Source organism: Bombus huntii, chromosome 1 (assembly GCF_024542735.1).
Source record: "Bombus huntii isolate Logan2020A chromosome 1, iyBomHunt1.1, whole genome shotgun sequence".
NCBI classification, from domain to species: Eukaryota; Metazoa; Arthropoda; class Insecta; order Hymenoptera; family Apidae; genus Bombus; species Bombus huntii.
The window spans coordinates 5,865,016-5,889,918 of NC_066238.1; the positions used below are offsets into that span (position 1 = coordinate 5,865,016).

At 35.7% G+C, this 24,903-nt stretch overlaps 1 protein-coding gene across 1 annotated transcript in view; it reads right to left on the reverse strand.

Annotated features, from left to right (window-relative positions):
* Positions 1-1,763: 1,763 nt before the first annotated feature.
* Positions 1,764-24,903, reverse strand: part of LOC126872687 (protein cortex-like) — a 250,345-nt gene continuing 227,205 nt past the window's right edge. The window contains exons 2-8 of the mRNA XM_050632813.1: positions 11,253-11,468; positions 6,295-6,568; positions 5,687-5,842; positions 4,880-5,018; positions 4,148-4,355; positions 3,745-4,066; positions 1,764-2,723 (exon numbers count right to left, since the gene is read on the reverse strand). Of these exons, the coding sequence (XP_050488770.1) occupies positions 2,578-2,723; positions 3,745-4,066; positions 4,148-4,355; positions 4,880-5,018; positions 5,687-5,842; positions 6,295-6,568; positions 11,253-11,468 (1,461 nt within the window). The 3' untranslated portion in view covers positions 1,764-2,577. The remainder of the gene's footprint in view (positions 2,724-3,744; positions 4,067-4,147; positions 4,356-4,879; positions 5,019-5,686; positions 5,843-6,294; positions 6,569-11,252; positions 11,469-24,903) is intronic.

The window sequence follows — 24,903 nt, forward strand, 5'->3', positions numbered from 1 at the left end:
CATAACTTTATGCAATTGAGGGATAGTAATTGAAATCGTATTTGGAGTCTATTAATAGTGTTGTCAATTTTCCAGAAAGATGATAGAAATAAGAAAAATATACTGTTCTGAATTTTTAGAAAATAGGAAGTCTGATGCAGAGAACTATAAATTACTTATCTATTTGGCGATAGAAACAGCTTTTTTCTTCTGTTATTTAGCTAATAAATTGAAAATTTATAGTCAATTGTTATATCCTTAGTATTAAAAAGAGGGGTGAAGCAGCCGTTTTTTATTACAGCGTTCCCCTTGCAAAATAAATATAATTAAACAGTATAATTTGCAAAAATACAACTATAGCGACTTTATATATAGAAATTTTTCGCAGTTATCAGGCTGCAAAACAACCATAATTTTGTTTAATTTTTTAAATGTGTATTTTCTTCTTGCCAAATCTTGTATCCATTCAGACCTGAACTACCAATTCTGATTCTTAGGATTTATCGTTGCATACATTTGTAGTCGACGAAGATTTATTATAATCGATAGGAAATCTCAATAAATTAAATTTTATTCAGTCACGAATGCATTGCAATAATTGCCTTTCACCTTCCCATTTCCTCATCTTTGGTTAAAATATCAAGTAAAAGAAGAGTTATTTTATAATGCCAATTGTAAAATAAATCTACGAGAAAAAAACTTATGACATCGAAACTATAGCACTTGAGTCTTCTGGAAAATATTCAACTTTTTACAAATAAATTTTCTTCTATAACACGATCTTGTAAATTCTTTACTGTAATTCTTTTAGGGCATTAAGTTGGAATTAGGAGACAGTATTTAATTGAAAAAAACTAGCGAACTATACAAAACCATAATTACGCGGCATTTGCCAGAGTGGTTGCTCGCAAAATGGCCTACATACCCTTCCCTTTTCTTGTGTAAGTAGTAGCCGAAAGATAATCGTGTAATTTAGACGGGAATTGCCAAAGGTGGCGAAACGTGAAAATCTATTTGATGATAGTCCAGACGGTCGTTAACAGTTCTAGCACGAGATTGTGCCGGCTTATCTTCCGGTCGATCGATAAACCTGCTGCTCAATGGGCCCGGAAAAATTTAAATTGCGCGTGATTCGATCATAATCGTCCTTAATCGTTGGCACGCTATAATCGTTTTGCGAAACGACTTTCGCGTGATTTTTATTCTTTCCTTCCTTTTTCATCGATTCTCTCGATCGCGACGTTGGAAATGATTCGACGTTATGATGAAACGTGTATACGATAGGAAGATGATATGGGATCTTTGTGTGTGAAGCTGTGAAGATAGAGATACGGTCAAGCGATCGATGTATTTGAAAGGAACAGTATGTTATACAATGTTAGTGGCATGAAAAAGATTCTTTTAAACAAAATTATAACATGGTTGAGTGGTTCGGATAGGTAATTGTAAGAAGGGTATCTAATTATCTTAGTTGTTCGCTGTTTTTGAAACTTAATTGGTGAAATTAATTTAAAGTGGCCTGTACTTGTACTTTGCAACGACCGTACTTGTTCTTTCTATCTAGATAGCGTTTAGTTACGCGTTTCGATTTTATAGATGGAAATTTTATAGGAAACTAAATTTTTGTAATTGCTGTAAGTATAGTTTTGCAGTTAAGTACGTATCTTTGGAGTTAGTGTTTATATTTTTTTAGTATTTTGCTTTTTCAATTGTTTTATAGGTAAACATAAAGAGATTTTTAGAAATAAACTTATGAAATTTTAATAGAATATATATATATTTTTTCTTCTGATCAACAAAGAAAAGTAAGTCAGATAATTATAAAATAAGTTACATAATTCTATAACACTGCGTATGCCAAGGAAAGCACGATTTCAATTCATTTAATTTACATTTTCAAATAACTGGATTTTGCTCAACATAGGTTGATTACATTAATTATGTATGAAACTAAATGTCGAGAGATACAAATAATTATATAAAACAAAAATTTTTGATTCGCGACATTGCCCGTTACTGTTACTAATTTTTGATATGCAGTAGATCCGATGTATCCAAATAATGAATTTTATCATACATAATCACATAATTCAATGTAACATGAAACTTTATAAATTTCATTTCAAGAAAGAGTCCTTGGTTTGGAATATAGAGTGCATCCAATGCTTCAAACATTACAACAAACACTAAAAGTGCATCTTTACCTTTATTTTTAACTAGAATTACTAACTTTTAATATCTATTTTTAAATATATTATATAATAATTATAATTAAAATCATGTAATCGCAGCGATAAATAGGACATTCATAGACTAATATTCAAAAAATTTTATTGTAGCAATAATTCGAGATTTAGTAACATTTTACAACACGTGCAAAAATGATTATAGTCTATAATTGTTAAAAAACGAAATACATGATATTTGTATATTGAAATAAAAGGTGGTAAGATTGGACAAAATACCGAATTATATGAAGTATATTAAAAGCTAGTAGTCACGGCTATTAGTTAAGTTTTGACTTACTTATAAGTAAGTTTTTTAAATATTTCTAATAATTTTTTATAAATATTAAAAAATTTCTTGAATACGTCGGTTCTACCGTATATTATAGTATTCAAATTCTTTAAAATTCGTAGATCTTGTATCACTTTGTATATGTTTGCGTTGTGTCCTACATCTTGAATATTGGCGATCGTTACCGAAAAAATTCCATATCATTAAAGATTCGTCAGACTGAAGAGCTAAAAAAAATATGTACATTCACTCGTTAATTTCCTTGATGACATTAGAATTTTTAATTTACGTAAGAATGGAGATACGATAATTTCACAATGTTCACAAACTACATAGCAGTACTACGAACAAAAACATAAAAATTACAGAACATTAAATTGTTAGATTCCTTCTTTAACCATTATCCAAAAACACATGTTTTCGAAACTTTTGTAGCTTCCTAGCTGTTAACATTTTTCACGAATTTCATAAGTCTTTTTGTGAAGAAATATGTATCGATATTCAACAGAAACAACTGCATTCTTAAAACCACAAAATAACATGACTAAACAAACAGTATAAAAACCAATAATTTACCGCTCAAATTAAGAACTCTCCATATCGTTGCTTTATACGATGTTGATAATGTCACAACTCAAAAAATGTGAAAGCTTCAGACGAGAGTCTTCTCAAAATTTATATTTTCGAAAATACTAAATGCAGACCTTATTACTTTAACGTAACTACCCTCTCACGGAAAACTGATTATAAATATTCATGATAAAATAACCGTGTTACATGATAAAAATAGAAACATAACGTAAACCTTGTATGCAATAAAAGCAAATTAAAAATTTTGTCAGTTGTGTAGCTATCCTTGCAAGCAGTGATATGATCATACTTCCCACTCGAAACCTATCTACCAGAATAGATACAGAAAAACATATTTCAAATTCAGCATAGAGACATCATATAACATCAAAGGACATAGTACTAGCATAGTACTCACAGAGAGCATTCTACGGAACTCATAATTGATCATGATCGATCACAGTTACAGAAATAACACCAAGTGCAGATACCATGGGACTTAACGAATTTTTATATTTTCATATTACGTCTAATAATCTTCTTCTCGTCTCATAAATCACTAGACTCTTCGAATCCGAAACCCTTATTACGTTTAATACACGTGACACTTATCACAGATCCAATTACGATTTCACAGTTTCATCGAATAATAAAATAAACGAGAGGATTCTCACGTACCTAACTGCGTTTGATCAGAATTCCACATAATGGCGTTGATTCGCATTTCCTTATCCAAAGGTACCTCGTCCACAATGCGATCGAGGCTTGCGAGAACCGGTATCGCAGTGCATGTGTCATTATGCCGCTCCGCGTACGACCAGTGAACGACAAGCTCACCACTGTGCTTATTCCATAACATATTCTTCACGATACCTTGGAACCGGACGTCGCGATAAGTCGGTGTACTTAACCTGTTCATGTCCCAAAGGGTCAGCGAAGCGTCACCCAGGCCACCGCCTATGCATAATAAACCACTTTCGTACGGGTGCCAAGCTAAAGCCTGAATATAGTACATAATTCATTTTAAACAGTGTCCAACTTTGCAGACGATAGAAGTGTGTAACGGGAGATATCGACTTACTAGAATAGGCTCGTAGTAAAGAATGTCAATGTGCACGATCAAACTTGGCCACTGGAAAATCCGAACTTTCCCTTCTATCGCCGAAGTTGCGAGATAACCATAATTCGATGAAAATGCGATTATTAAAATAGTTGAAGAAAACGCGGGGAACGAATTAACGACCTCGCCATCCTGAGCTAAATATATCGTGATCATACTTCGGTCAGCACTGCGCAATATTAAAGAAATATACATATAATTTATATCCATTTTCTAGCTAATTACAAACGAAATATAAATGAAAGCAAACACCCTACCGACAGCACTCTGAACTTTGTTAACTTATTGAAACACCTACCAAACTGGTCATTAAATTGTAATAATAATTGAAGATTGAGTAGATTTATAAGTAGATTTATGCAAATTCGTATCTTTATGAACACAATTAGAAAGATAAGACCTAGGGAAAGATTCGATTCACTTATTAGATTTTATAACGAACATAAATTGTAATGTTAACGACATAGTAATAGAATAATTAAAAAGTGGCTCACGGCGAGGCCACGCGAGACCGCAGACGATCGACAAGTACATAATTGTGGTAAGTAAATCAATGACATTTATCAAGCCAGATCAGATCGTAATAAAACGTCGTTAATAGATTGAAATGATATTCGACGATGAATGGTCATTCGTGTTTATCTTATATTTATGCAACAACCACAAATCTCTGTATAGATGGATACTACTCACGTGACGACATGTTGGTCATTCTTAGACCAGCAGACGCAAGTCACGTCACTATCGCACGTGGCTGTCGTCCAAATCGCCTTCTGCCTATCTGTACAGTACAGTCTCACAAACGACGGAGTGCATATCAACAGTTTATTACCTGGACAGAAATGTAGAATTTTCTTGTAAGATAATGTCAATATTAATTACAACAATTGATGTTTGCAATGCAAAAATTGAGATTAGAATTATTTTAATGTAGACACGATCTCTTCGTTTATGGATTGACGAATTTAAAAATTGATATTAACTTCCCATTTAGGTATTTTGTTATAGCGTTATAACTTACAACTCGCAAGTCCATGGATATTTGAATAATGGATTTCGGATATATCATATTTGAAATACTATAGGGAATTTTCCAAATTTATTAGAATCTTCAATCTATGTTGTTTCTAAATATCAATTGGTAGATGGCGAAAAGGAATGCAGAATTTTGTAAGCCGATAAGTCTGTAGCCAGAAAATCTCAAACGCGTTTATTTTTAAGATTCGCAATCGATATAACAAATTAGATGTGGTATTAGATTGAGATTATTTCTTTTAAAATAATGAAAAATTTAATTCTGTCCGGATATTCAATAATAAAGTAAATAAAAAAAATATGTATCTAACGATATCGGGAAAATGTAACGAAATACGTTAATTTTATACTTTTGTAGTTATGTTCATTGTAGGCAGCTTCAGCTTTCAATTTTTAATAGATTTAATATGCGTAATAGAGTCTTTAACACATCAGTAATTATATATTTTGCGTAGCGTTACCTACCAGCGTTATTCCATTTTAATGAATCAACATTATGTATTTTCAGGCTTATCGAGTCCAGAATATCAGATTTGAATATATTGTAAAATTTCACCACATCATCAGTTGCTACCGCGATTGCATTTGCTGAACTCCAATCAATTCGTCGTTTCTGATACTCTTAAAAACAAAGAATAAACATAATTTCAATATATTCTCTCAAACATATTCCGTGCATTGTATACTACAGCGTAATCTAATATAATAATATAATATTATAGTATAGAGTACTATAAACATCTCGGAAACATACAAACTACGGAGTACATAATCAAGATCTTTAATAAACAGTGAGACATATTATTAAACAAGTCAATAAGGAAAACATTAGTATCAAAGTAGGTTCATAAATTTTCGAAATAAAAAGACAAATATGAGAGGTATAATAATACAGTCAATTTAAGTATATAATTCGTAAATCGTAATTAGATATATAATAATACAAATGCGAATATCGAAAGATTAAAATACAACTTTCCATGTAAATGAAGGAAGCTGGTAATACACGATGACATACCACCATATTTTTATACATCATGGGAAACGTTCTAAATACGCCATGGAATTCTTACCTGATAACGTGGAGAAGTCATGCGTATTTAATATGGAATACATAATGCCTATTAAAGGCCTTTTTCGTGGCTTCGATTTCCACATTCCATCTTTGAAGTATTCCTCGTCCCACAGGTCTTTAGGTAGGCCTACTAAGCTTCCAGGCACCTTGTTTTCCGAGGATAAGTGGCTGCGGCGCAGCACTTGTTTCTGCCTCAGCCCTGGTATTACGTTTTCTTTCGCCATTAATTGGTGCATAAATTTCTTTCGCCAATTATCCGACAGAGATTCCAGCTGTGCCGTTTGTCAGGGTTTAGTGACTTAAGCGACACTTGACAGCGAAAAATTTGCACTGTGTGTTCCTGTGAATTTCTACATTTTCTCTTTCGTTTCCTTTCTTTTTGGTAAATCGAATGTGAATTTTTGAAACGTCTCCATATCTCGCGGTTTCAACACGAGAATTTTCAACCGGAATAAGATAAAATACGAACCTTGGTAAATTGAATGTGAATTTTACAACGTTTTTGTAATTCTTACTTCCAGTACAACTTCAGATTGTAAATGGAGCTTCAGCTTGGATTGATCAAGAGAAATCAAGTATATGTACAATAAAGTTGTATATAATAATTAGACTGTGGGTGTTTATGCAAATCCGATTTTTATAAACACAACTAAAGAAACATAAAGATTCTTTTCACACACTAAATACACGTTGCAATGAGAATGAGATTTCGCATATTTTATTTAATATGTCTCTATATTTTGTATATTTCGTACAATTTTTCGTTTTTACGTTGCCCACAAACGTATAAACATTGAAAATGTAATAATAACGATATTACATTAATTTACAGTATATAAATTAGAACAAACTAGAATTTACAAAATTTCTTAATATTCTCGACAATTTAGTTGACCTTAAACAACAAATTCAATAGATGATCGATTAGAGACAAGTATTATAGCGATAATTTGAGATCCAAATTATCATTTCATAATTAGGTTTCACATTAGCTTGAAAAATGTTATCATAGAATTTCGGAAAAGGTGGAGACTAAAATAATGTACTATGATCAGAATTAAATACGTATTGAATACGTGTATAATAGTTGATTCCCCATTTTCCTCAGGCGTCACGATCTTAATTAGAAATCGATTTATCGCTCGTGAGATAATTACGATCGATCGATTAGGTCTTTAAACACGAACAATCAGAGTCGCTAACGATCGATTCGACATCGTAGTTCGTGTCGGCGTTCGTTCATAACACATTCATCGATTATGAGGATTTAATGACATGATAATGATCTTGTTTCGTACTATCGGAAGTGAACTGTGTATAATGCGATAATGAAACGGTATACGTTTGAACTCGTTCAACATCCATCTAAACATTTACATTTAACATTACTTAAAATTGTCATTTGTTTCATCACATATTTGATTTCTATCACTGAAGTATTTTATAGTTCGTGAAATGTGGTAAATTTTGATTTAGAATCCTTAGAAGAAATGATTTTTCCATACTTCGAAAAATTTCTCAAACTGAGATATTCCATTCATCTTAAAGTTTAAAAGCTGTTACATTCAAATAGTTAGATCTTATAAATTCATAAATCATGGATCCAAATCTGACGTTTAGAAACTTATTGTCAGTTAATGTCGAAAATGGAAACTTGCGTAACATTAAAGTAAACTAAACGATGAAATCAAAATGGAATTTACATTTGAAACTATGGTTAAGTAATTATCAACAAATCATGTCTGTATTATAGTATCTTCAGAAATCTCTTCGACAAAAATATTTCAACCCTTCTAGAGTTCAGAACATTTACATTGAACGCCATAAAATCTATAATATTTCAAACTCTTTAAGATCGAACCTACAGGATTGCCTCTCAAGAAGAGGAATTCTTCTCATATTCCACCTCCTTTATCATCTACTTAAAAACTTTTTAACCTGCTAACCAGGTCATCGTTTAAGTAGAAATTTCTATAATCCTGTTACAACGTTACAAGTTAATAAAAACAAATTAATCTCTGATAGATGATTTTAATTCTTCCATATATCATATACGATACATCCAATTTATTTTCAGCATAAACGAGGTAATACATAAAAAAGTAGGAGATTCATAAATAATGAAATTATTATCTTCACGAGATTAGGGAAACCGAGTAACGAGTTAACCTGTTTTTCCTAGTTAACGGATTGTCATTTTTTCACAATTCATTCAGAAAATGATCAAATAAAAATCTCGTCGTCATTATCTACATCTGAATCTTCTAAATAACCCACTATTGCACACAATCTCCCTATTCCCTAGGGTAAAGATTTCCAAGCTTCCTCTCGTCCCCTTCCTCTCTCTCTCTCTCTCTCTCTCTCTCTCTCTCTCTCATAATAATAATAATCTCAGTAACTTCTCTCTTCATCTTTAAAACGAGACGAAAATAAGCCACAGCGTGCGATTATCGCCATAAATCGCATCGTGAAACGGTGTGCATCAATGAAGCTATATTCATAGATAAAGATCCATTATACGGAAATAAGGATAAAGTGAAGAGTGCTCTAGTCGAATATCAAGCAGAGGAGAAGAAAACAGGTAGAAGGAAGAAAAGGACGGAACATAGAAGAAAATCGGCAGAGGAAACTATGCTACCATGTTGCTGCCTGTTATTACAGTAATGATATCGAAGTTGCGTTACACACAGGAAATTACATTCCTGGAACTTCTTCAGCCAACAACTTTGAGATTTCCGTTTAATTAGAATTTTCCGATCAATTTTATAACTTCATATCTCCTTTCTACTTTTCTTGTATATTAATCATCCAATAAATGTTCAGTAAGTTCGTGTCACTTATTTCCCTGCTGATTAGGTTCACTTCAAAAGCTTCGGAATTCTTTATTAATAATTATTAAAATTCTTTGTTATAATTTCTAATATTATGTTTCTGGTAAAAAAATTCTAGATTCTATTTTTATAATTTCTTTTAGGTCGTTTCATAAGTTCTCGTATTCTTCCATTGTTGTTATTCGATAAAATATAGTTGCTCTACGTAAAAATTATATCGTTACTTTTCGATTTTTCTCTTTATTATAAAATCTTTAATAAGGGAAAATTTCAAAAGGGCTAGCAGAATGATGGGAGAATGACAATCAGAACCACAGTATTTATGAATTTCGTAAGAATAGACAAACAAATAATAAGAACTGGGAATAATAATTTAATCTGTCCGAAAGTTCTGCATGTAGAAACATGTCAAACATCGTTTCGAAGTTCCAAGAAAGAAACTTCGTTCAAATTCTAAACCACAGTTTTTTTTGAAGCGAGATAGAAAAGCGGGAAGAATACACTGACGATTGAACTCGTGTGGAATACTTTCCTATACTTCTATACCAAATTCTTGACAAGATAAGGAAACAAAATAAAACAACTTACGAAACGACTTATATACTACATTGTATACGTGCATACTACATTTTGCAGCAATTTTCCAATAAAGCATCGTGGACATTTTAGACCGGTTTCACGCGAAGATACGTGTATGATAGATACTGAATATTCATGTACACCAATGGAAACATTCACACGACGATTCTCGTTAAACGCAGTATCGCGATACTCATTTCGTGTATCCATCGTGTATCTTGACAACCATGTTTTTTCCTATAAAGAAGTCAGGCGAAACATTGAAACAAATGGCGACATTCACACGGTACGCATTTCGCGATATGTGTATCGCTACAGGCGTGTAAAACCGGCCTAAACATCATTGAACCTTTATGATACTTTCACGAGGCGAATTCGCATTAGTATTATCAAATCCTATTGTCGGATTATGTGGTACGACCTAATAAATATTCATTCTGAAAATCATCTGTTGGTAGTCCTTACACACCACAAGGGACAACACGATACATTCAGAGTTAGAAGAAGATAAGGACGAAGTTCTTTGTTTTTCCATTTATCTTCTTTTTTATTCCCGTGAAACTTCAACTATTTTCTCGGCGTCTAAGAACAGTAATTTCCGTGTAGTGAGTCTCTTCTCCGCCGTGATTTCGATCTTATCTCTATCAATTATCGAAGATTATATACCCTTACGTCGATAAACATGAACAAGATAACTTACGCCTACATCCGGACAGCATTTATGCTAATTCAATGTTTGATGTTGCAACAACTACCGTTCAAACATTTTTCTAACATTCGGATCCATTAAGATCGCGTAATACGACCGTTTCGGACGATGCTGTGAACAAGCTTCAAAACCGGTACGTATTTTAAGTCATTTATTTTGGGAATCAAGGATATTCAACATAGAGATCCGCCCAGATTGAATAGTTTATGCATAATAATCTTGTAAAATATTATATGTGCAAATTGGAAGTACGTCTAATGGTCCGGTCAGAGTGTCATCATTTTACTTCAGCGGAGCTTGTAACATTAATAAGATTCTTCATGCAAAAGTTAGTACAATACTGTACTTTATAAGATACCGTATATACTACTTACGTGACTGAATAATTTTTTATTCTGAAACTTCACAGTTCAACGATATAATAATATTACATTTTGTCCGAAAAATTCTGATAACTGTCGCGTTCGTTGTAACTGTGTTCGTTGTATTGAATTCCTTGGAATAGAAAATATTTGCGGGTTGAAAATATGTGTAATATGTAGATTTTTAAATTTTAAGAGCTTAAAATTTTAAGATCTTAAGAACGCTTAAGAAAAATTTAATTGTATAATTGATAAAAGGACGAACCTTTTGTTTTTTATCTTCTGTGAAAAAGAAAGTGGAAACTATTATAGAGAAAATGTAGAATTCTTATAATATATGAAGTTATCAAAGTTCATGGTCTACTGTATTTGAAAATTATGTAACTTCATATAAATCATGTTAAAAAAATTTATCAAGTATAAAATTTATTATTTCTGTTAGATTATTGAATTAATGTAACTAAATTTAGCTTACCTGCTTAAACACATCGATTTCATTTTGCTTCAACATACTATTGGGTTTTTTTGTCAGAAGATAATTTGCAGCTTCCTTGTTGTATTTGATGTTTATAAATCTATCTTCCGCATGACCCTGACTTGGAAACTTAAATGGATACTTTCTAGCAACTTGCGAAGTAGATTTTGCATCACAGGGTTGACAGTTCAAGGCAATTGATCTCGGAACATTTTTCTGAAAAAAAAAGAACTTCTTTTTTAACTGATCTATATAATATACAGTATTTTATATTATCTATTGAAACTGGAAGTAATATAATTTACACGATAAATTAACTTTAATTACTTTGCAATTTACCTTATACTCTGATTAATAACAATAAAATTGTAATGTAAGAAATATTCATAAAAACAATTAATGACTAAAATATAGATATTAGAGAATATAATAGAATATTCTAAATAATATTATAGATGAGATACATCCGTAGAATATGATATAATTCAATTTATATTTTCAATCCTATAATACTATCTATCCATAATTCTACTTGAATTTTCTTAATGTCTTATTATGGGAACGAAAAATACAATGCAAAACTATGAAATAAAATATTATGTAAATATTAAAATTTATCGATCGTTATATTGCTGTTGAATCCCTTATCCTATACCTTTTCGCAGATTCTTCAAATTAGAAGAGAACAAATTAAGTCACACGTAAAATTCAACATTTTATTTATCATTGTACGAAGATAAAGGACTTTTGGCAAAATAATTTGAGCTACTAGCATTATGTACGTCTAGTAGAGTGAAGTACGAAGGGATAATATTTATATTGAGCAAGCCTTATACCCCCAGCGAACATCTGGTTTCGAACGAATGACAAATAGAACTGGGTCTTGAACCTGATCTTGTCTACTGGATTTTCAGCCACGTACGAACAGGTTTGAATTTCTTATTCTTTCTAATCGATTTCTTAATGTTCGTGACGTTATCTAAAACTTCTAAACTTCTTCTCTTCAATCGCCTTCATCGTTCATTAAAATTTATTAAAATTCGTTAAAAACAGCTCGCCCGGGAGCAATCGCAGGTCCAATATTTTTGCCAAGAGGAAAATTTTGAAATTTATGCGTTCGGGGCCGAAAATCGCGATATACCAAACATCATTACGTGATAAAAATCACGACAAAGGTTAATGAAATATGAAGATCATAACTTATGCACAAAGTTATATTTCCAAAGGATTGAGTGTGTGTTTGTTAGGCACCGTGCATGATATTCTGGACTTATCGCGAGAAATTCCTATAAATATACTGGCTCTTCTTCTGCTGCACGAACGGCCACAAGCAACGCGCTTCTGCCTTGGATTTCCGGGACGATACTTTAAACGGGAAAGCAGAAAGGTGGCATCCTAATTCCGAGTTACGATGGCGTTCCCTCGAGGCCGTTCTCTCGGCCGTAACGGTGAACGATCGTCCATTTAAATCGTCTGTATCGCGATTTATTGCTCCACGCTTCTGGTTCTATGTCATGCGGTTTTCTTTCGAGGATGTTACTGTAATTGGTTATACGCTGGCATTTCTTCGCTTTCCTTTCTGTCACCCTTTCCTTCTCTTTGTTGGCAAGTCTGCGAAATTGATTCGAGGAGTTGGAACGATCAAAGATGCGAGTATCGAAGAAAGAAGAAAGGTAACATATATGTGCCATGTGAGATACGGTGGAAAGAGTCGTAAGTGCTAGAATGATATATTTTGGCTTTTAGAAGCATCCCGAGGTAGAGATATGCTCGTATCCATAAGTATCAAGACACTTGCAGAAAGTGAAGTTATCCTCGAGAATGATTAGAAAACTATTTGTACAGTATTATCTGGTTTAAAACTTAATGTAAAGATAGGCAGAGATGGCTGAATTTTAAACGAAGAATCCATATGTTTAGGGTTATTATAGAAAAATCTTATCTTTATACATATATTATAATAACATTGAATTTCTTCATATTTGTGCCATTTATGTCACTCGGCGGCTGCTTTAACTAATTCTGGCAATTGTGTTAATTTTGCTACTCGGAGTTTTGCATCTACTTCATACGGTACGTTTGTATAAAATTTAGATTAGGGGATTATGGGGATGTACACGTAAAGATTTTGAATACATTATGTTTCTCTTATAACTCGCAGAAAGAGTCCTTATAAATCCAAGCAAAAGGTAAGGCTAATTAATCTGTGTTTGAGAAAAATGAAAGAAATGAAGTAAATAAATTTAGTTAATACAATACATTTTTTTACCATTTATTCTCATTAAGTCTGTAAAGACTGGAGGTCTACAGTGTTCAAGTGATAAACTATATTATATAAGTGATATACGTCTTTTTTGTTTGTTCTTATTAGAAAGCTTTGCTTCTGACACTTACATTGTTTATCATTTAAATTCCTCGATATTGTGAGGTCAAAAATTAGAATAAGAAATATAACCAACAATTTGCTATGACAGAAAAACCTTGTGGAATTTCAGCATTGCTTATTCCGTATAATAAATTTATTCCTCAAATGTTTCATAACGCGCGATAACATTTATACTTTTTTACAATTTTTCAACATATACAAATTTTAGAAACGTATTTGAATGCACATAGTATAGCTGAAGGCAATACGAAAGAAATCTTGTAGTCTCTATTTCTATGGCCAGACATCAAAGCTAACAGAAAATCGAGTTTTACTAAACTGGTTTAAGGCTATACTCCATTTATACTATATGAATAGGCTTCGCGTAATTTTTGAACTCAAAGGGGGAGTTGGCCCGACACAATTCACATTTCTAAAGATTATTACGACAAGGAAACTGCATCGTTTCTGTAATAAATTCTACATCGATTGCTTTTTGTTTTTGACAATGTAAGAAATTTTAAAAATCTTAAAACTAGAAAAGGACAAAAAATTGTAGAAATTATTGACACCAGTTAGACTTTTGGTTTCAAAACTATTGAAATGGCTAATTGATAGTAGAATATAACTTAATGGGTACTAAATCATCAAATTGAAGCTTCAGTAAAACGACATTACGCAAACACCAACCAAATAGTAATAACTAAATCAACTGCTCTTGAAATCAATTAAAACGAATATTTTCCTAATTCATCTTATTGTCTCTTAACGAGTCCACACACACAGGTCTTTACAACCAACCATTCCATGAAATCAAACCGTGAATTACTATCCAAAGCGCCAAAAATCATGTACACGTGTATGTATTAGATTGTTCCAAAAGTTCCTTTCGTTTCTTAAGGAAATAATGGATTCATAACATTTTTTGTTTTATATTATTTTAATGAATTATATATGATCCATTTTGTTTCAATAGAACAAATAATGAGTTAAATATGAAACACGCTATAGCATTGGAATAGTATTTAGCCATAGCATACAAGGTGTCCAGTAACCGATGGCATCATCGAGTAAGCAATGGATGATTCCTCATAAAAAAGTAAGTGGAAAAAGTAAGACAAATTTATCACACATGAGGCTTTGTTTTCAAGAGAAACGATTTTGAAAATCTACTCGGTATGTATATGCGTATGTGTGTGACTAAGCTCAAGTTCTGATTATGCATTTTTGGATTCTGAACTTCTGTTTCTGTTCATATTTGAATTAATAAACAAGAACAATATCAATACTTTCATCTTACTTTCTCTCGATTTATACCATACTACTAGTCTCTTTTATTGAATTCGATTCAAACAATTTCATTAATGATAAGATTAAGTACCGTAGAACAGTCAATGTAGAACAGTTCAAAATGTCAAGCATAATATTTCGCACGCAGTTATGCCCTTTAAACTAAATAATTATTACACAGTTCTCTTAATTGGTCGAAAACAAGAATATCGATTAATTTCAATTCTTCTCCATTCTACTACTAAAATATTAATATATCTAAAATACACTGTTGACTTAGCGAATAACATAAGGAGAAATGTATCAAGTTGAAATTTAGAATTAATAGCAGATGATCGAAATCGTTCTTCTTGAAACCGAAGCCTCATGTACAGAAACTTTACTCTACATTTTCATCATACCACTGCGCTAGTAATCATATCCTGGTCGGCTGTAACGCCGTTTATGGTTACCGGACACCTTGTATATTCGTTCTTATCGACGTCGGGGCAGGCTGAATAAAATAAAGTTGTCGTCGCTGAGTGTATTTTCCGCTCGTGAGTGCCCCGCGGCGCTAAACACGCGATATGGCGTTAAGGTAGCAAAGGGATCTGGCCCCGGCATAGGCACCGGCCCATTAAATGTTGTACGCCCGGTAATTTATGGGGTGCGAGAGAAGAAACGTAACCACCATCTCTCTGTCCGGATGGTGTACAGTGTACATAATGCGAACCGGCGCGTCGCATAGGAGACGTCCTCGTGTCCCTCCCTGCAACCCCGTCACCGAGTCTCGCGCATTTGCATAAAGCTGGACGGGACCACGATGACCGGGAGGTAAGGCCGCTCGGAGATTAAACGTTCGAGATTTCGTCGGTCGTGTTTCTTGCACGCTACTCACGCGGAAAATCCGCCGGGATTCCAGCTTATCCGTTTAAGACGAGACCCTGTCGCGTGGAAACCGTGGATCGAATTTTATGGACCGAGATGATGATTGCCAATGATACCCGTGGGAGCAAATTTAAAAAATGCCTGAGCTGAAATCATTGTAGGCAGGTGGAGGATTTTTGTAGATTAGAAGGGTGGGAATTTTACTCAGTTTTATGTATTTTGTTAATGTATTGTGAGTTATGTATAGCGTATTATGTTAGAGTATAGTAGAACTCTGTTTATGTGAACTCTGTTTAAATGAATTCTTATTGATCGAAACTACTTATCTGAATTATTATATGAACCAAATATTACCAGGGACTAGAGAAAATCAATGAACTGGTATTACATGAACTTCAATTACATAAACTGTTCGTCTCCTGCCAGTTCGACACTTGGTTAATTTTAACAAGATATATTTTTATTACGAAAATGATGATTAATCTCTGTAAGCATCATACGAATGTATGCGTAATAGAATTTTATGATGGGATTAAATTGAATTTTACGGTTAATTGAATACGGTTAGTAGAAATACACATAAACGACATATTATTAGAAACGCTACAAATTCAAAGACTATTACGTAAATCGTGAAAGAAACATTTTTTCATTACTAAATAATATTCTATTAATATTATACAAAGTGTCAACGTGAATATACAATAAAATTAAAAAATCGATAAAAATCAATAGACGATTAACGAAGATATTTTACAATTTTATCTTAGAACTTATTCATTTTTGTAATACTTGTTTCTCTCTCTGACTATTTTAATTATATTCCAATCGAAAAATTGTTCATATCATCAGGTCAACGTGCGTTCTCATATACGTACACCAGAATCCTCGGCTCATTCTCACGAACTCTAGAAAAAAATTAAACAGGAAAGCTTCGAGGAAAAGATCGTCAAGGAACCAAGTCCCACGGTGGGCCAGAGGCGTATCACGATTTTCTCGCTGCTGTCTTTGATGACGTGACATTCGAAGCCAATAAATTCAGCGGTCTAGCGTCTGATTTGCATGAAGCTAAACCTTAAAAACTTCAAACAGCTGTCTTGACGTTGCGTAGTAAGAAATCGCGGAAGATTTTCCCATAGGCACCGAAAATGTAGAGGACCCCCAGCGAAGAGCTGCGAGCGCCGTCGAAATGTTGTCCAGCTGGCGCGAACCTGTCTGACCAATATTTTCTAGACGGATCTCTTGTTGCAAGGTGCTGAAGGGTTGATCCCGGTTGTGCAGAGGGTACAGGGGAGGTTAAGATCGTCCCGAATATTTCTGGATTTCAGCAATGTTTCCTTTTAACTAATCGCTTTCAGTCACATTGGCCGCTACAATAGGTTTATTAGCAGGTCGATTAAAATTACAGATAGACTTTTATCGTTTTTGGAACACACTAATCTTGTTTATGCAAAAGAATATAGTTAAAAAAAAGATACGGGCATCCTAATAATTGTCGTATATAATGAAAAGACTGTGGAAGTTTGTGCATTCATAGGAAATAAAACGTACACATACGCGCAGAACGCGTATAATATGGAACAATTTCGGAGATGCTCATAGAAGTATAAATTTGCATAAACTGCGTTTGCAGTTTAGTAATAAATGAGTGAAAAATTAAATAAATATGTTCGGTTGCCAGATAGAAATATTATGTTTCAGTGAATTTCATCTTCCGCTTGGGATTGTTTCGTATATCGTAATTTTCCATGGACAGATTGATTTATAATATGATGATCGTAAAGACGTGAATAAATTGGACGGTAATTACGTAAGGCTCAACTATAATTTTAAATGCCAAGAAACGATATAAAGAACAAGATCAAATATTCCTTCCTGAACATCCACACATTCAAACACAGCCATTCAAATTTTGACTCGGAACACTGACCCAGAGACTACTTGCAAGAACAAGGCAAAGGACCTTCGAAACTCGGTCAACGTAGCTGAAGGAGCTCCTCTTGCAAATCTAACTCTACCTCACAGCCATAGAAATTACTGTCCAATATTTCTTCGCATTTTTCTACGTCCATTTCAGACGATACTTTGTCCTCTTCAACAGCTCCTTCTTCCCACGGTGGCGCGTTTCTATCAGCTCAAACCGGTCAGCAGATGACATCGTACACGCATACCGCGTCGCGACGCGTATGCGTCGCGTATACGTACGTACCCAGGCGCCTTGCCATCTCCGAGAAGCTGCGCCACAACACCTGCAGCTCGATATTTACCGGTGGATCAACTTCGCAGGGGGTCCTCCTTGAGAACGGAGTTGCAACACGACAACGAAGAACTATGACAGAACAAGGAATTAAGGGATAGGAAGAGCGACTCTAACAGGAGAGCTCGTGTCCCTCGTGAAATGTATGCGTGGCGGAGAAATGAGCATCACGCGAGACTGTCTGTTCTTCAGGTTCATCCTTTCTTTGCTTCGTGCGTTGAGTCTTTCGAGCGTGGAAAAGTTGATATTCTCTTTATTTTAATCGTTTCACTTTCGATGTTGCGTATTGGAAATGTTGAGTTTGTAATTGCTTATATATAGAAAGAACAAATGAAAGATAAGTTATATATTTTTTGTTTTATAGGAGAGCAATTTTCAAATCTAAGATACTATGGGTAGATCCTATTTAAACAAAATTCTATTTGATTTTTGGACTAGATATTAATTCTATCACAACCTTGCATATTTTGAAACTGTAGACTATCATAATATTAATTATTTTTTACAACCCTTTGTAGATGTATTTTTTGAAAATGTATAATATATAATAATGTATAATACACCTACGTATTTCAACGAGTACAATGTTGTACTTTGAAAATTAATTATGTGAAAAAGCTTTTAAAAAAAGATAACTACGCATCGAATTATACTGATTATAGTTGAAACGAAATGGTAAAAAAAGCATAATATATTTTTGCAAATGCTTAACAAATATTCTGAAAAATAAGCTATCTACGTACTATCTTATCGAAATGCAATTTAATTTCTTCCGCATCTTTCATTACTTGCAGCTTCTGCGTTAATGTAACATCAGCAACAGACTAGACACTTCCGTGAAGCGCATACAATGTAACAAAAGCATTAATTGAACCGTGATACGTTATTATATCATCGACATCTTTTTAAGACGTCCTAGAAATCGTTTATTATGTAGCGTTTTCTCTATAGCAAATGTAAATCTTCTTGCATCTTGCAAAAACAGTAGCTTCGCCTTTATGCTCTCAAGATTCAAGTACCTGAATAGCCAAGAAAGAATCGAGAATTCCGAGAAAATTCTTTCCACGGTTCCGCAAATCGGCCGAATGCGATCCGTTTAATGTCAGCTTTGATCTGGTTGTCAGAAAGTGGCCTGTTGAATACTTATGAATAATTCAACCGCGGGCGGTATCGGCGTACGCACGGGAAACAAATTAATGGCATGAACATGTAGCATCGTGCACGTTGTACTCTTCATTCCGTAACGTCAAACGTTCTGCATATGCATCGACGTTACGATGCGCAGGTGCAATTGCACACGCGAGCCAGAAATCTCTGATCTGAATATCAAAGATGCCGACGCATCGTAATCTTCAACCTCCCATGAACGTTTTTATTCGGATTACGAAAAAAAAAAAAAAAAAGAGAAGGTGAAAAAAATTCAATCAAGTATGTAAGTGTACTGTCTCTACACTGTCAACGTGTATGCGAACGATTTCTTTTGTTTCTCGTTTGGTAATCGCAATGTCCTTTTTAACGATGTTTTCATTGGAACACTTCTCTAGCAATTAACCGCTTATCAAAAGTAAAAGATATCGAATAGGTTTATGTTCTGTTCTATTTTTCATGTAGCTTCTATACGCTTGGTTAGACAGTTCTTCTTCTATTTGGTTATTGAAAGCTCGAAGCGTAATTATCCAACGATGAGTTTTCAGTTTTCGTGATTGAATGAGGACAGGGCAATTGGAAAGTATTTTCTTGTTTGTGACAATGTAATTTAATTTTAAGTTTCTTTTATTCTGTCTCTATAATTTATAATTATAGCAAGTTGTATATTTAATTTCATACTATATAAAATGAGTAGAAAATGAATTTAAATTTCCATTTGATGAAGAATAGTATCTTGAATGCGGCACGACAGCTGCGGTTGCTCATGAAGATATTCAATCATCTGTAGACAGCTTTCATGGATATTCTCTATATTACCAAGCTTCGTCTCTGATAAGTAAGATCATTTTTAACATCTATTATTATACTTCGAATGGTTGTTTACGCTGTATAATGTTGCATTATGTTTCTATCAAATATATTTCTATTATTTCTATTAAATATACGTTCACAGTAAACATCTCCTTACGACAAATATCTTTAATCTTCGAGAAACAACCAATTAATCCGTAATTCCACAGTCTCATAGAAGCATGAAATATTACCGAAAATTTTATTAATGATGACAGAAGCGAAAACTGTCGTGGCTACATCGTCGACGTCGAAACAAGGACAAGTAGATGTTTGCAGAGGCGCCATTAATCGCAGAGTACGTGCGCGGGAAATCAGTAGAAAAATCCACGTACACAAAGCCGTACGCATTAGCAACGTGTTCGCGGGAACAGGTTGTTCCGCTGGCGATTCAGAATCTCGCGGCGTAATACAGATATTGAGTTCACGCGTAGCGGGTGCGGATAGAAAAAACGGATAGAAAGAAACGCTGGCTAATGAATTAGTGCTGTCGGTATCGCAACGGGTCGTGCCTACGTGCGACAAATTATGCTGATCGTATCGTAAAATTCTATGGAAACAGCTAAATGCTTATTAGAGCCACATACGCGGCCGTAGATACAATATATCACCAAGTGAACCGTGACGACATTTATGTTTTCATACTTCTAGCGATCAAAGTCATCATTTTTACAGTTTTACATTGGCATTCTTGTGGCAATTGGGTCAACGGACAGTGAAACAAAGTGTCGCCTACTTTGTGGCCCCGCTGTATAGCCGAGCACGTGGGTCAATTAACGTGTCCATGCTAATTACACGGTCAACGATTTTAACGAGATCCAGTCTTGTTGAATTGCCGATCGAAGATAATACAGCGAACGATCAAACGTTGCAGGATATAAAATTGAGGTGGTCCTGTGATTCGTAATATAAGATATTTACGAATGAGAGATATTTAGATTTATTAATCGATGAAGATCGATTTGGTACGGTTCGACGAACCGTTGGTTTTCTCATTGGTATTGATTCAAGTATTAAATTAAATTCTTAAAAATTTGATGTATCGAAAGGTTAGTCGGATAATAATTTCAAAGTTTCTAAGTGAGTCAGTATTTTTATATGGGTTTAGCACCTATATATTGTTATACTCGGTGTGCTATATTATGTTAGCATAGTGTATGGGGATTTAATTAAATTTCTGTGTATAAACTAGTATCTTCACTTATCCATACAATGTGTCTGACTTGTCGAAATAATCAATTTAATACATCAATTCTCTTGCTCGAACATGTTTCTCCTTTTTCCTAACAGTTTTGTTTATTTCCCTATGAAACAAAGCATAAAATATTCTCAAAGCTGTAACAAAAGAATTTCTTACTTACTTACAACCATCTCTAACTTCCTGCCAACACCTGTTGAACCTTACCCTAAACATCAACACACCTATTATACCAACATACCTAAGCCGCTATCTCTGACGCCAATATTTACAGTCCTATCTCAAATCCATCACGAAATCATGTAAAATCCTCGACAATTCCCCCAAGAAGTCGATCACTAAACTCTCGTAACAAGTATTTTCTGGATTTTAATCTTTCACGGTCGTTGAACGACGTATTAGTGATCCTTTAAGTGACATGTAGGGCAGACGAGAAACGAGATTTCTTGTTCAAATTTGCCCCGATGTTTAGACGATATATTTGTGAATTTTCAGGGTCCGATCGTGTTTTTATCAGTACGTTAGTAGGCCAAACTAACGGCAGATGGGAAACGCGACTCTTTTTTTTAAGTCTGCCCGCAGAAAGTGAACTGGAATGCTCGCGAAACCTTGAAACGAAACACAAATAAAGTTAATGGTGGTAATTAGTCAAAATAAAACTACTAGCAATAAAAACGCGATTGAAACCCGAAGAATCAGAAATATGTCAAGTATTTTCTACTCGAAGCTCGATCCCTGTAACAATCCAGTCTGTCGCACGTAGAACATAGTATGTGCGTGCGATGCAATACAAGCAACAGGATCGATCTCCCTCCACTTTCGACACCCGTTACAACCGAGACATTAGATCGTACGTTAGACACGGCGATTGGCTCCCGTCGGACGCGAAGAGGTTGGGCCCAGGTGGGCCATCAGGTTCGCAGGGGGGATCCAGGATGCGATTGGCAGCAGGAAAAGCAACGGAAGAAGGGGGCAAGCTATCTTGGCAGGCTTACTACGATCGTCGTACTGCATCGGCTGGTTCAACGAAAGAGGAGGATTGCTACTACGCCGTGCAACATGTTCGAACGGGGAGAGATCTCGCGTACAGATACGATGGAACGGTAGGCAACGCGAGAACTCGCGATATTCCAGTCACCGGTGCACCGGCTGCAAGTTTGTCAAATTCGAATCGATCCGCGAGAGATTCAACGAAGATAGGAGGATGACTTTCGAGTGACCGGGCGGCAGCAGTACTAGCTGTAGATTAATGTTTTACAAACGAAGATCTGCGAGACTGATACGTCAGAAAGACGAAGGGGCAGGATTCTGTAGAGGCTGATAAAACGAAAATGCGATGATTGCAAATCGCGGTAAGCTCGTACCGGCTGATTATCTATGTAAGACACGTCAAATGTAGCGTACATAAAAGCGGCAAGACAGGATATCGATAAGAAAGAAGGATACGTTGCAACTAAAATCTCCGTTCAAGAATCGTTACAGGCGTCAATGCACTAGAAGTAAAATGAATGAAACCCGTGAGAAGCGTACAGTAACTCGATTATATTGAATTTAAAAGTTTCTGTAAACTCTTCGATCAGTTATCGCGTCTTGCTAGATCATTTAACACACAGACAATCTATACATCATTGGATACATTTGAGACAAATATAGATGATAGGCGCGATTGTAATTACAAAGTAGAGTTGATAAATATACCAATATTTTACATGTACATTGTAATAGTAAGAAAAACTAAATTATACTATGCTTTGATTTTATCGTACATCTATTTCGTATATAGATGAGAATATACATTAGAGATCGAAGGGATTGCGGAAATAAGGAAGTAGCTCCACTTTCCAGTAATTCGAGTAAACCTGGAAAAACCAGCTCCGATACAATTCGTCGCATCTTCCTTGAGTCATAGCAAACCTACGTATTTTTAAAGAAACTTTATATTCAATTAACGCCAAATATCACTGCCGAGATTGTAGAAGAGAAACACGCGCACAAACGCAACAAAGGGAGTTCGATCTCTGAGTCACCCTCGCGGGCACCTAAAAGCTTCGATGGTTCGATTCGGCGCGTTCGGTCCCCTGACCACAGCCAACTCGAGGTTCTCGCGAAAGAAGAGATTCGTCAGCGAGCACAAGGGGGCAACGCGTTCGAAAGGGGGGCGATCTCGACGAGTGACGTGGGGAGGGGGTTGCGAGAGTAGCAGCCAGCGAGCAAGGAGGCTGGTGAAGGCAGAGGAGGGAGCCAGAGGAGGGGATCGAGGGGCAACGCGAGGAGTGAGCAACCACGCACGGCATCCTTCCTTCGGAGCCAAGTGAAGCGGCCGAACTGGTCCTGAAACACGGTGCAGTGCTCGAGCGGATCGTGGCGTGTCGGGTCCCCAGTTCCGGGGCCCGGCGTCTGCAGCCCTCAGTCGTTCGCCGATGCCCCGACGAGGAGGAGCACCGAGTTGTCCTAGGGCAAGGTCATCCCTTGGATGAGCCACCCTGTGAATCTCCGACCGATTCGAACCTTCCAGTTCGCGCGTGCCACCCGCGACCCTCCTTATCTCGTGCTTCTCGACGTTCGTGTAACATTTTCACGGATGTTCGCGTCGCGTTCGTCGGGGTCGTGTTTCAGGCTCGTCGAACCTCGAGTTTGAAATCTCGTTTCGATCGAAGGATTTCCTCGCGAACGACGTTCCAACGTGACTATCGTTTCTCTGTTGCCATGGACTCGAATTTTACGGGAAATCGACTGGGTAATCGAGAGTACCGGCATTTCCGACGATTACCGGCGAGGTCTATGATCACACGGATCGATAGGGGATCGATGGAGGAAAAAGGAGCTCGGAGAAGATGGGATACCTTACGGCGCGGTGGCCAGACCAGGGATACAGTGAACGAGCTTTATGTACGGGACAACGTGACGTTCCATCCAGTGAACCACGGACCGTTCTAAGATCGTTCGATCGAAAGAAAACATATTTTCGTATACGTCGATGATACTAGGAGAATGTTAACAGAGGGAGCTACGGAGAAATGGTCTTATTAACAGGTGTCGAAGCTCGTTTGGACTATTTCCTCGTGAGAAGATACTCGGAGTGCGAGATCGTCCATTGACTGACAAGTTCGATTCGCAGCGGTCGTGCCTTGTGACGCGTGACGAGGATAAATCGCGTTTTCACCGTATCGGCAAAGTGGACGATTAGGCTTGGTACGCGCGCGATCGAGGGAGGAGGTGCAACGGGGGCAGTGAGACGAAGAAAGGACGTGAAACTGCACGGGCACGGCGAAAGAGCGTAGAAGAAAGAACAGGCGAAAAAAGAGCGAACGATAGAGAAGCACGAGGCGAACGAGGCCGAGGGAACCGGAGGAACAGAGACGGAACGAAAAAAGGAGGATTTGCCAACTTCCTGCGAGCCGAGAACGTGAGAGAAAGGCCGCCTCGAAGCATGTATAGCTCGATCGATAAACAAACCTTCGTCGAAGCGTAATATCGAGGTGTGGACTCTCGTGTACCCTGGTCAATTGGAATGTCTTGGTCTTGTAGAAAGATGCCGTCTTATCGATTCTCAAATTTGAAATTTTTCAGTATCTTTTAATTCCATCGAGAGCAAAACGCCGATGAAAATACTACGATTTTGTAATCCGAATGAAAATTCTGTTGAAAGTCAAAGCACGTCGCGGTTAACGGAGAC